The sequence below is a fragment of the Glandiceps talaboti genome, chromosome 12 (genome assembly GCF_964340395.1).
Source record: "Glandiceps talaboti chromosome 12, keGlaTala1.1, whole genome shotgun sequence".
Taxonomy (NCBI): domain Eukaryota; kingdom Metazoa; phylum Hemichordata; class Enteropneusta; family Spengelidae; genus Glandiceps; species Glandiceps talaboti.
This window is the reverse complement of record NC_135560.1, coordinates 22,263,384-22,277,845: the sequence shown is the minus strand read 5'-3', so window position 1 is coordinate 22,277,845 and position 14,462 is coordinate 22,263,384. Positions and strand designations below refer to the sequence as shown.

The 14,462-nt window shown below is 37.2% G+C and overlaps 1 protein-coding gene across 1 annotated transcript in view; it reads left to right on the top strand.

The window, feature by feature from the left end:
* Window positions 1-5,880, top strand: part of LOC144443351 (neuronal acetylcholine receptor subunit alpha-10-like) — a 37,660-nt gene extending 31,780 nt beyond the window's left edge. The window contains exons 6-7 of the mRNA XM_078132811.1: window positions 386-918; window positions 2,976-5,880. Coding sequence (XP_077988937.1) covers window positions 386-918; window positions 2,976-3,481 — 1,039 coding nt within the window. The 3' untranslated portion in view covers window positions 3,482-5,880. The remainder of the gene's footprint in view (window positions 1-385; window positions 919-2,975) is intronic.
* Window positions 5,881-14,462: the final 8,582 nt, after the last annotated feature.

Here is a 14,462-nt window from a genome sequence, read left to right as displayed (position 1 = left end):
TAAATATATTTTGACTTTGCTATCTTCATTTCTCATACATTTCATTTCAGAATCACCATACAGTCAAATAAAACACCAGCAACATTTTGTCTGTAGAATAATCATCTAACCGGTATAACCAAAACATTATCTTGTTTTGCGGAAAATATATCACCGTTCAGTGAAAAGTTACTGAATTCAAGAATTATAATAATTAAAAACCTTTCTAGCCATTTTACTCTTTTAGCGATGAACATTTGTTTGTCATTCTTTGCTGTGGCCCTGACAGAGCTGAATTTTCACGAATCTATCATGAGTTTCATGACTGTTAAAAGCGCTACAAGAATTCATTCCTTGTTCTGGCTACGTTTGATACAATGTGTGATCATTTCCTATATCTTTGCAGCGTGGACGAAAAGTTTGGGCGCCATTTTGATACCGATGCAATCGTTAACTACGACGGAGAGGTTACAGCACTACAGCCGTTTGTTTTCACTGCAACATGTGGCATTGATGTGTCGTATTTTCCATTTGATGAGCAGCAGTGTCAACTGAAGTTTGCGTCTTGGAGTTACGATGGACGATTTATTGACATGGTAATAGACAATAGCAGTAACACAGAAAGGTTTGTCATGAACGGTGAATGGGATCTAGTTCACATGCCAATTGAGCGACATATGGAAAAGTATGTGTGTTGTGAAGACGAGTTCCCGGACATCACATACACGATACATGTTAGGAGGCGTTCCATGTACTATATCTTCAACATCATCTTCCCTTCCTTTTTGGCTTGCATTTTGGTAGCAGTTGGATTTTATTTACCCTCGGACTCTGGTGAGCGAGTAACTCTATGTGTTACAAGTATTCTCGCCCAGTTTGTGTTCCTTACGATTGTCACCGAGTTTATGCCGCCAAATTCTGAATTCATACCGAAACTTCGTAAGTACATTTCTTTATTCGTTTAAAATAATTAGATATTTAGCATTTTTGCGGTTACATGCAAGCAAGGAAAAATATAATAGCAAGTCAAAAAAAGACTATATATATATACTTGTTGATACGCATAATAGTCAACGTTGTAGACGAATATGAATATGATAGCTTCACAATCGGGCAAATTGCAGTGCCTTCTCGATGTGGCAAAGGGTAATGTGAAAGCAGAAGCTATTAATTAGAAATATAACTACTATAAAACAGTTCATAAACATATTCATATATTGTTACACCCATTTCTGACAGATCGACCTTCCATTTACGATCAACAGTGAAATATAGTTGTTTCATGAGTTTGTTGGGATGGGAGTGGAAATGAAATCACAGTCAGACAACGTCATCCATATGGAGCCATACTGAAACCTACAATATTTGAAATCAATCATACGGTGATGATGAAATGTCATCCAAAAACTAATCAAATTACTTGCAATCGATTTTTACATGATTCTAATATTACACCGACATATGCAACTATTTCACAATAACTTGCAGGAGAAAATGATGGTTATATTATCATAAGTTTCGCATTTAAAAGATTCTTTACGATATTAAATGTTTCAGAGTAAATATTGAGCCACGGACACGCAAATTTGAACTTGCATAATCAATAGCATATAATAGATCTAACATGCTATCCATTACAATTCAATGGAAGGTTGGACCATTCAATTCACTGATCACTCAAATAAAGTAATTTCTTATATGGATATTGCAAATCGACTAATCTTATCACTGAAATGTACATCCTGTTGAATATATGCCATACTTGGCTAAAATCTATAATAATTAGATCGATAGAATAACTGTGCGAAGTTTAACAATTAGAAATTTAGATTTATGCTTTTCTAATGATAACTCAAGCCAACATAGTCATCGAAAACATGGTGTAGAAAACGTAGATAAAGCAATCCTCTAAGATGTAATAGATGCTTAATGTTTCAAGCAATGACTGTTGATCAAAAACGGGGGTTAAGGTAGACAGCTAAAGGGCCAGTCTATCCTAGCAGCATTTGTTCATTATATAGAAAACATGGTATGTATACGCGTGGTTTATGGTTGACCCATGTGTGGAGATGTCGTGGTCATGTGAGATCACTTAAATAATATAAAGTGACGTCATAATTTATTAATAAAACGAATGAGTGAAATATAGAAAACACAACCACCTCTAAATTCCTTAAAGACCAAATATTCAATTACCAATTAACCTAAAAACCGGAACTGTAGGTTCAAGAATTTTTTAGCCTGGGGTAACTTTTTTTTTGCGATCTTCGTCTTACGTCTTTAAATTTGTCAGTTTTACTTAGTTATCAAATATATTATAACTTAGTCTAAGTAAAGGTGAATTCAGGTGCAGTAGTTTATCAGTCGTATATGCAATAAGGTGGTTTCAAAACTCAGCAAAATTGTCTTTTTCTCGTGTGTCTTTTGTAAAGGAAGAAATGTAAAATTTAGCTATTTTTGGCAATCAGTGAAAACATCAGTTGGCACCAAATTTGTATATTGGTGCTATTTATTTTTGTGCTCACCTGTGATTTTTGGCAGCATGTCTTTGTTTATAACAAGCTAGAATTAATTTTATATACAAAATATGATACTAAACTACAAATAACATAAATTACAAATGAAATCACATCAGATATGCAAATGACGCACCAACTAAGTGGTCCACCGACATGTCTGCCAAAAAAATCAACTTCTCTCTCTAACTCTCTATCCCCCTCCCTCCCTCCCTCCCTCCCTCCCTCCCTCCCTCTCTCTCTCTCTCTCTCTCTCTCTCTCTCTCTCTCTCTCTCTCTCTCTCTCTCTCTCTCTCTCTCTCTCTCTCTCTCTCTCTCTCTCTCTCTCTCTCTCTCTCTCTCTCTCTCTCTCTCTCTCTCTGCATTTTCTGGTTAACATCCTCTGTGTAGCTTTGACAGTGCCACTTTAGGTTTTTAGTACGTGCCTGAAATAACGAAAACTCATGTTGATTTCGTTATGTCACCCTTTTCTCTCCACAGAAATATATTTCTTCATCCTGATAGGTCTTGTTATCTTTTCCGCCGTTGTCACTGCCTGTACACTTCATATGCACTTCCAGGGGCCGAACTGCCACGCTGTGCCGAACTGGTTACGAAACTTTACATTTAATTACCTACGGAAAATCACCTGTGTTCGTATCCGTAAAGTTACAAGTCCATCTGATTCAGTAAAACCAACAACGATCAACTCCCAAGGAGACGTTCAAAACGCATATCTTGAACTGCAGCCAGTCCAGAAGGAGAGAAGCGAGAGCAACAATGGCAAATGTGTCGGTTCGAATGAATGTCCCCAAATTTACAAGTGTAGCAACAAAGAGGATGAGAATCAAACACAGAGCAAACGGTTACAAGAGTGGCGAGACGTAGCAAAGATAATCGACAGAGCATATTTAATACTCTACCTGATTACTTTGACGGCGACGCTCGTGGGATTCCTTATCGCACTTTACTTTGGTGCAGACTCAACAAATTCAAAAAAGTCGTAAAACTGGAGACTATAACGACAAAGTGCATTCAAAAAAGTCGTAAAACTTCTGTTACGACGAAGTGCATTCAAGTTCTTTATAGTATACTGTCCATATTACACAAAAGAGTTCTTCTTGAAATTCAGACATGGGGCAAATGTGTTTATGTTGTAGATTTGAATACCGACAAAAATTGATGTCAAGTTTTGTACAATCTAATTCTGTATTTGAAATATATCAAATAAGATATACATATATTTGTTGTGACACTTTAGAACGTAACCTCAATTGTATGTGGTTTGTAATCTGATGTATTCCTTTGTACTTGATATTAATATTTACTCATCATCAACTAATAACCACCTGGCCTACACAGTCGAACATTGACTGTATTAATATCATTTGGGCAACCGTACTTTAATTTGATGTTTCTCATCGTAACACCTTCAAAAATGCTCAGTCGGTCGGTCGGTCGGTCGGTCGGTCGGTTAAAAAATTGTAAGTGTGTGAAAACATTTTCGTAATACTTTCGTCGAATTCATAATCGTGCTTTAACAGACTGTGTCTGAATGAATTAAAAATTAAATTCTTTGATTAAATTTCCTGAATTTCAGAACTAAACGATAATTTTCTCTCAGATACGCGTTTGTTGGGTTGCCATCTGACAATCAGTGACGTTGTGATTCTTGAATATTCCTGTCGTAGAGGGCGTCTATTTTAAAAAAATCGCCAGATTGAAGACATACAGGGTCGGTTTGGATGCTGAGAAACATAGAACTACGTAAAGCTGCCATTGGGGCCTACACAAAATGTATTGTAATTATATGTATTTTATATGCAGGAAAGCGTGTACAGTTTTAACCCCGGTGAAATATCACAAGATAAGAATATTTTTAATGTTTTCTGTATTTTAGCATATAAACAGACCTGAGTAGATTCATAGATACATGCAGTAGATATTATATGTTGTACAGTACAGTACAGTAGATGGCATCATTTCAATTTACCCAGTCATGTTAAGTTTGATGCGACTCTGTGAAGTCTTTAAATTTCCTTTTTAATGCGTTGTTATTTGGTCAAACAATCTCAAGTATAAAATACAACACCGAGTTGGGAGACACTTCTACCACCACCACCACCACCACCACATCAATCGTGTTGGTTTTTATAGTCATAGTGTGAAAAGACACAAATGTGATAATTTACTTTAAAGACATATATATAGACAGCGATACTTTCTATAATGTGTATTTTCAACCCTGTTATCCTCAGTGAATGGCCGTACCGAAGAGCATTAATTAAAATTCTCTCAGTATACAGTACACTACTTTTTCAATGTTATTGAATGATTTTTATTATTTTAGTTGGTAATTTTAGCGTTATATATAGCAAACTTGTCGGTTCTTTATATCATTAAATCCAGACCAATGTAATACATTTTACATTTACTTGTACATGTGCCAAATAATTCTTATATTGGAAGGAGTAGTTAGTGTCTTCGGGGGGGGAAATGTTTTTATTTCAAATGAGCGTACACGGCAAAACTGCTAAGAGCTATTACATGTAGTTTAATGCCACAGTATAGTAATGGATACATCTACTTAAAGAGAAGGGTCGTCATATATTGTGTACCTAATTTCCCACATTACGTCAATTGATGGTTTAGATATAGATACAACAACCTTAATGTTTGATACATGTGTCAAACCATATTTGTATGCTAGTAGGGAAGACTTCATTTTATTACTTGTATACGTCATCGGTGATGAATTGCCTTATAGATGCAATGCGACGAAGATGTGTGTAGATTGATTTGCAGGTATTCTTGACGTGGTAGTTCAACATGTAGATATTATCGAATACTCCAATGTTACGAGCTAATGTGACTGGTGTAATGGGTACAGAGCCAATGATGATATGATCAATCTGGTCTGGCAAGTGGTTGAATGTAGTTCAGTTTTGTTGTCATTTAGTTGTAGTTTGTTTAGTGACATCCATTGCTTTATATCATAGATACAGGTTTCCAGTGCATGTATAGCGGAAGGTAAATCTTGGTAGAAAAAACAACAACATATAAGACTTATATGACGACGATTACAGATTTGAATGAGACCGACACTTCAGTTGACAACAGTTATGATGATGAATGGAAGAAGTGAATCGAGACATTGTTTCAGCAGTGATGTTAGGATTGGGTTGGTTAAGACTTTGATTGCTTGATACATGTAATTTTACTGACGATTTCGACATTGACTGGCTGAAGTTGTGATAAAGTAGATGTAGTTTCAAGACAATTGAACTGATTGGGTTGTTGCACTCGAGTCTAAAGTGTCCCGGATGTCTTGATTTTCTTGATGAAATGCTGATACAATTTGAGGTTTGGGCAATAAATAAGGAGAAGATGGATGTGATGCAATAAATGTCAGCAATTAGGAACAGCATTGTCTTGTGCATGTATATATGGATATATGATGTGTGTTTGGTTGGTTGTACGTGTATGTGGGTATTTGTTTGTATGTATGTATGTATGTATGTATGTATGTATGTATGTATGTGTGTGTGTGTGTGTATGTATGTATGTATGTATGTATGTATGTGTGTGTGTGTGTGTGTGTATGTATGTATGTATGTATGTATGTATGCATGTATGTATGTATGTATGTATGTATGTATGTAATGTATGTATGTATGTATGTATGTATGTATGTATGTATGTATGTATGTATACGTACGTACGTAAGTATATATATATATATATATATATATGTGTGTGTGTGTGTGTGTGTGTGTGTGTGTGTGTGTGTGTGTGTGTGTGTTTGTGTTTGTTAGGCCCAATATACAATCTGATTACAATCTGATGTAGTGACCACGGTTTTATTTATTTACTGCTATTTCTTTCGCTATCGTCGTTGTCAACGCTTCCTTCCCAGAAAGAAGAGAAAGAAGGCGATCACTCTCAAAACAACAAAATCGAAAACAAACGACAAATATAAAATGAAGGACATATAGGTAAGTAAAGAATTAGAGTCGCATTCACCTGTGACATCAGATTTTAATCAGATTAGCACAAAATTAATATACAACGTTTTTCGGGTGGTAACGCTCAGACGTGGTCTGAGGGTAATGCAAGCAAGCGCAAGGAATGTTTCCTTGGAAGAGACAAATTTAAACTCGCTGGTTACGTCATCAGTATAATTGATAAACGACCAGGAAATATTGCCAATTACGCACGCGCAGTAGAGTAGTGTATCTAAGATTAGCGTTGTATGTCGTCTAGAATTAAAAACACTCCCTTTAACTGTTACTTAAATTGTTTAAGAAACCATTTCTCCGTTAAAATCAAGAACAAATTTGGGATTGTCGTACAAAATTGTGAAAGAGGCGAAAACGATATTAAGATCAACCCTTTAAATCCAAAATTACCGAATTTTGTGTTAAATCTGTAGAAAAATAAGGGACGACATCAATAGTTCAACAGGATTAAAACTAAAATTCTTTTAGTTAGACCCCAGACCCCTGGCCTATTCTCCTAAATTGGCGAAAGATGAAATTGTATGTAGTAGTATGTAGTGCTATGAATACAAAGCCAGTGTGTAGCGAAGAAAATAGTGCAAGTTCTTCAAAATTCTCAATTTGACGCCATTTTTTTTAGAAATGTTTGTATTTAGGAGAACAAAACAAATCCATGAACAGTAAAATCATTTTCGTAGGATGGCAACTAAAATGGCTCAAAACCCCAATCCCCACCCCAATAATAGTTTAGTACGAAGATTACATTGGTTCTGATCATTACCATCATAGCTATGCAAGAGTTGAAAGCGCAATGTCCAATTTTCCAAGGACCTCTCAACGACTTACGTCGTAGTTACTGTGTATAGATACAGTCATAGTCATAATAAGGCCTCACTACCCATTACGTTTCAATTTTTTTAATGATGTTGTCACAGATAAGATTTACGCCCTCACAGTACACATATACTGCTAATTTCTTTCGTGTTGCCATCAGGTAAGATTTACACCCTCACTGTACATATATACTATTAATTTCTTTCGTGTTGCCACTAGGTAAGATTTACGCCCACACTGTACACATATACTACTAATTTCTTTCGTGTTGCCACCAGGTAAGATTTACGCCCTCACTGTACATATATACTACTACTTCGTTTTGTGTTGCTAACATATATGATTTGCGCCCTCAATGTTCACGTGTAACACTACTTTATTTTGTGTTGTTATCATACCTTTGCCATATTTGGACAAACCCTTAGACTGGTATGAACACTACAACATCTTTTCTCTGTTTAAAACTGAATGGTCTTAACTGCACAATGCTAATCAGAAACGAAAATACTAGCACACTGGTAGACTGACTTAGTAGATTATTGCAGCAAATTGTATCTTACCCATCGTTAATACATATAACACACACATGCAACACATGTGCATGGTACCCAGGCATGAAGGCACATATGTATTTGCTCTTTTCACAAATGATCGTTGGGTTGTGTGGTCATGATTATCTTGCCTCTTACCTTGCTAAATAATTTACTTAAATCACCTTTACCGAGTATTTTATAAAAGTAGAGAAGTGACTGTTTTCTTTTCCTAAACTTTTCTTCTTGTTCGTGTGTTCTCTATTATCTTGTTTGTAACTTGTTCAAACATGGATATATTACTATTAGGGGGATCTCCGCTAATACATCCATAGTTCAATGAAAGCCAAATAACATACAACGACTTAAAGGGTAGAGGGACGTAAACATGTATAAAAATGAAAACGTATACCATTTTGTATTCACTAAAGATTGGTAAGGTGATAAATTTATAGTAAAGTAACACGAGGTCACGTGGACAGAATGTTGTGCAAAGATATGCATAATATGTACAGATAAATCAAACTTAATGTCAACAATGAAAAAGTTCACGGCGCATGTCTTTTGAATAATAATGACATCCGCTTTAAAGCAAAAGAAGTATTGTGACGCCCTGTTTCATGCGTTTTGTCATACAACAAAGCAATACAACTCCACTAAAAGATTGCTGCTATTAGACTATGCATATGGCCTTTGAAATCAGTCTGTGCATTGCCATTGAATCGGTGTTCAAATTTGGAAGTCACAAGAGCAAGGTGTGCCAGTACCTACCCTCCACGCTGACGCTGTTGCAGAGAATGACACGGTGTACGTGTACAGGTATACACTTGTCAACTGTTGAAATTCATTCAGTACTGTGTTAATTTCATTCATGTCAGCCCTGTCTTCAGAACGGAACAATACTCAGTACACTGCAAGTCTTATTAGAACTAAATTTTAACACATGGTGCCATGTATTTTATATATTTATGTATGTACATGTCATACCCTGTACATTTCCTTTACTACTTGTAGACCTTCGTTACGTTCGTCACCTGTTCCGTTCGCTTGTCGATGGTCAAGTCTGGCGTTTGTGATGTAACATCGATTTCTTTTGTTCACAGGATAATGTAATGTTTGTTGAGAACTCTAGCGAAGAATTGATACATTTTACATGTGGATCATACGGTTTACATGTGGATCATCGATCCTTCACCCCGTCCTTCACATAGCTAGAAAGCAGACACTGTATACATAATATAAGGTAGGTGTGACGGATTAACTGCCACAGCTTATCAGGTGTTGTAGCCCTCTGACCTCGACTTACAATCAGATAAAGGTTTTATGTTTGGAAACGTCACACTTCACATCATAACATGTGCCCTGTGCCAGTCTGGTCGGAAATCAAGTTACAATGTTAAAAGTCGTTCCTATACAAACATTTGCAATGTATCTACTGGGTATTGGTGTCTGTATTATCTCCAGTGTTATACAATGGGGTATGCCCCATGTCAATAACCCTTTCAATATCGGACTATTAACCTTTCTACACATTTTCACACACGGAGTAATGGATGTCCCCTTTCGAGACAATCTCTCTCCAGGACCACCTTTGTTACACAGTCGGTGCCAAAGGTCTTCTCCATATCCGCTGTAGTTGTAGTCTTGCTGCTAGACGTTCGGACTTTCTTTCGATATTATAACTTATACAAGCGAACGAAGTTCGCAGTGAGGGATGTTCCATCCTCGAGCTATGTTCGGTCGTATTGTATCGGAAGAACGTCCGAGGTCTAGCAGATAGATAGTCTTGCTGCGAGACGTTCGGGCTTTCTTTCGATACTATAAGAGAACGAAGTTCGCAGTGAGGGCTTGCCCGAACACATCCTCGATAGCGATGTTCGGTCGTGTGTTGTATCGGAAGAACATCCGAGGTCTAGCAGATAGACTAGCAGATAGACTACTGTAGTTGCGCCATACATACATACATACATACATACATACATACATACATACATACATACATACATACATACATACATACATACATAAGCACATATGTATTACCAGTTTCCAGTGTTAATCTTATCACTAGTTGTGATCATCGCTTGCTACATAAAAATCAGTTATAACGCCGTACGCCATTAATAATTAATATTTACAAGTGCTCTTATTAAATAAGAGATGTGAATTATTTATTTCTCGTAACATAGCATCGTTGTAATAAATACAAGGACATTAATTACCTAACTGATAGCACGGGTTTAATAGTTGCTAATTTCGTTTTTGTTTTTGTTTCTTTCCTTTTTTGCCAGTATATTGAATTGTAAGTATCTTGTCCAGTCAATTGTGTGTCTTGTTAATTGGGTATGCCCCTTGTAGATTATTTCTTTCATTAACAGTATATCGTTATCATATTAGTAATATTATTTATCACGTGTTTTTTTCTCTCAATAGATTGTTAATTGGCCAGATTACAGCCCAGGTTTGATATTAGTACCTCATTGTCGCTGAGTAATGTAAGTCTGAATGCTATGCAATTGCAACCTATGGATTGAATTGATGATTTGAACTGGGACGATCTGATCTTGTAGGTATAATATATCTCAAACACGTGACAACATGCTGACCGATATCATCCGAAGACATCTCAGTAAAATACTGGCCTTCCTAGTGGTGTGTTCATTCGTTCATTTCTTGGTTATGTTGGTTATAGTAACACAAAATGGTAATACAAGAAGTTATTCAAGAAATGAACAAAGTGTCTTGCGACGAATTCAAACACAAGAAGTGGTACAAGAGAAAAATGCACTTAGTCATTCAGTTTCTGTTACCGATCGCGACCAACCCAACTACGAAGACTCTCCCGTCAATGAATATTTCTCGTTGTCATTAAGCGGTGACAAATATCTGACAAGACAAGACAAAGTTTGTGACAGTGTCATTGATATGTATCTCCTTGTTGTCGTCATTTCGTCACCTCAAGGTGGCGCACAACGAGCAGCTATTCGTGCAACCTGGGGCCAAGAACTTATCACCAAAAATACAACACGCTATTTGTTCCTGTTGGACCACGCAGAAGACTTGTCTTTACGAAGTTCACTCAAAGAGGAAAATGCTAAACATCGTGATATAATTTGGACAGATATTCTCGACAGTGTTTCTAATTCGACATACAGATTCACATATTTAATTAAGTGGGTAAAACAGCATTGCACAAACACCCGCTACATTATCAAAGTCGATGATAAGACTCTTCTATCGCCGCATCAACTTTTGAGTTATCTTAGCTCTATACCCAGGATTGACTTTGCTGGGGGTCAAAAGTTGATATCGGGTCCAGTCCGTAATCCAAAGAGTCTGTGGTATATATCAGAAGATGTCTGGCCGGATTCGAAATACCCACCGTACTTAGAGGGTCCAGCGTATTTACTATCTATAGACATAGTCATGCGTGCTTCGGTGTTCTTGAAAGATATCAAACCATTTCCATTCGAAGATGTTTACTTGGGTATCATATTAAAGGAGTTACAGGTTAAACCGACAAACATCGATACTTTTGATGTCCATGGAAAGCAGAGAAACCCTTGTGATACAAATTCAGTTTTGTTGTCCAGTATGTTTAGTGCAGAACAAATGAAATTGTTCTGGGGTTCGAAACGCTTCTGCAATAACCATGGCAACCGTTACTTTGACAAGGAGAAACCCAGAAGTGATAACTATAGGATTGAGATGGATAAAATAGTCAATGATTTCAATTATGAATTCACCACTATCCCAGAATCTCAGTGCTCTCCTGACTTTCTTCCAGATGAAGATGGCGAGGTTTTTCTTTTAATAATAACACCCTCACTTGCAGAGGATTCTGAACGAAGAGCTGTCATTCGGAATACCCGTGGAACGCGAACATTCATTGCGGGGAAGAAAATTGTTCAATTATTTCTCATTGGTAAGAATTTAAACCATCAAAAAGACCAAGCAATTGAGGAGGAGAGTCGCACTCATAAAGACGTCATCGTTGTTGATTTGCATGACAATCCCAGTCACGTGACGATTAAAACTATAATGATTTTGAAATGGGCTTACTTGTTTTGTCCGAATACTAAATATCTGATGAAATCGAACGACGACGTATTTCTTAATCTACATAATATTGTAAGAACATTAGCGAATAAAGTAAGGGCTGGCGCAGCGCTGGGATATATCAATAAGAATTTGTGGCCAGTCAGAAATAGGAAAGAAGCATGGTTCATCAGCGAGGAGGAGTGGCCCAAAGACAAAGCATACCCTCCATATCCTAGTGGATACGCTTTCATTATTTCACATGATGTAGCAACGGAAATATTCCTGTCCGCTGTTCACACGAAACTTTTCAGGTATGATGATATCTATATCGGTATAATACTACAAAACATAAACGTTTCTCTAACTCATCATGCTGGTTTTGATAGTACTAGTCCCGGTGAACAGAGAACACTGTGTGAGCTGAAAGGCATTCTCGCATCACGTGATGTGCCTCCAGATTTGATGCGCATTTTCTGGCAGCAGCTAGAAAACTGGGGCGACTTTGTGTCCTGTTCCAACAGTAATCAGATAACTTACCAAAATGAGGATAAAATCAGCGTAAATAATGGAAAGATTATAGGTATGGAAACTTCCTTAGTAGCAAAGAAAAGGGACACATTTATAATCAATGTAGAAAAGAAGTGTTCAAATGACAACAGAGGTGAGAAGGATCCATTCATGTTGATCTGCATCTTCAGCCAACCTCGTCAAGGGAAGCAACGCTCGGCCATACGAGAGACTTGGGGAGCAGACAAACTTGATATCCATGGTTTCAGAGTTGAAACAGTGTTCTTCATGGGTGTTGATCTGCTTGATGCGAACACTGAACAGAAACTACAACAAGAAAATAACGCCTTCGGTGATATCATACTTGGTAACTTCGACGAGTCTGAACAACATACTGTTTTAAAAACTGTGATGATGCTGAAATGGGTTTCAACCTACTGTAAAGATACCAGATATTTGGTAAAGGCAAATGATGACATGTTCATCAATTATATGAATTTGATAGACTTTTTGAAATATACCCCAGAAGTTGGTTTGTACATGGGAGAGGTAAAACTAGATTCAACACCAGAAAGGGCAAGGTCGTCGAGATGGCATACACCAATGGAGGCTTGGCCTTCGAATACATATCCTCCATATATAGACGGCCAGTCATATGTGATGTCCTTGGACGTTGTCAGTCGTGCCTTTAAGATGTCTTTTGATGTCCCGTTGTTCAAATGGGATGATGTCTATCTAGGACTTCTCTTAGAAAAAATGAATGTACACCCGTACACCCACATTCACTACGATTTAGCTGGCCTGTACCATTCAAGTTGCGCATTACAGGCCGTTATAGTTTCAAATCACTACTCAGCAGAAATGCATCGAAAGTACTGGAATATCCTGCGGGGTAATATTACGAGAGAGCAGTGCAAGGGTTCCTATTTAGAAAAACTACAGCCTTATTTTGGATTCCATTCGGAGAACGAGAAAAAAGTAACCATCAATATTGTGGGAGGCGAAGAATCGGAAAGTGGTTTTCAGGTGTTTGCGTATGGGTCTCAGAAATGTGTTTCGTCAGAAAGGGATGAGCGATATCAAATCGTTATTCTAGTAATGTCACCATCGTCCAAATACGAAAACAGGAGAGCTGCACGTTTAACATGGGCTCGAGAAGGGAGCATTCGCAGTAAACATTTGAGAGTGTATTTTGTCGTTGGAAGATCAAAGGATGACAGTGTTCACAAGGTGATAGAAAACGAACTTCAGCTCTATCAAGATATCCTACTCATAGATGTGATGGAAAGTACAGCAAACTCAACACTGATACAAATGAATGCTCTTGGATGGGTAAATTCGCACTGTTCATCTACCAAATATGTAATGATAGCTCCTTCAGACATTTTCATCAATATAGATAACGTGGTTAGTTACTTGCATCATGCACCAAAGTCAAATTACGTCACATGTCACGTGAACAGAAAAAGTGAGGCAATCAGAAACAAAGGCAGTCCATGGTATGTTTCTATTGACGAATGGCCACATAAACAATACCCTTCACACTGTAGTGACAAAACAGCTGCCATATATTCAATAGACACTGTGGAACAAATAGTAAATTACGCCAAAAACCATAAGCTCTTCAAATTTCCCGAAATATATATCGGTACTATATTACAAAACGTAAAAATGTCACAAAATACTGCATTTGATCAAAAGGGAGTTGCGTCATACATACAGAATGAAGGAGATATGTGTGGACTCCAAGCAGTTTTAGCTACAAATGGCTTTGTTGGAGACATTCTCATGTACATAACAAAACAAACTTTAGAGGGAAATTTTGCGGCTTGTCAAGAGCTGTTAGAAAATGAACAAGCGTCAATCAGACGTAGACAAGAACACTATCAGAATATAAGGAACACAATCCACGCTAAATTTGCCAATCACACCATTATCAATAGACATGACATACCTGTAATTACAAATCATCCCGAACGATGTATGCGTCATCGAAAAGGAGTATTCCTATTGATAATGGTGGCCACTGACCCTGACCAAAGTCAGTACCGAAAGGTGATCAGATCGACTTGGTCGAA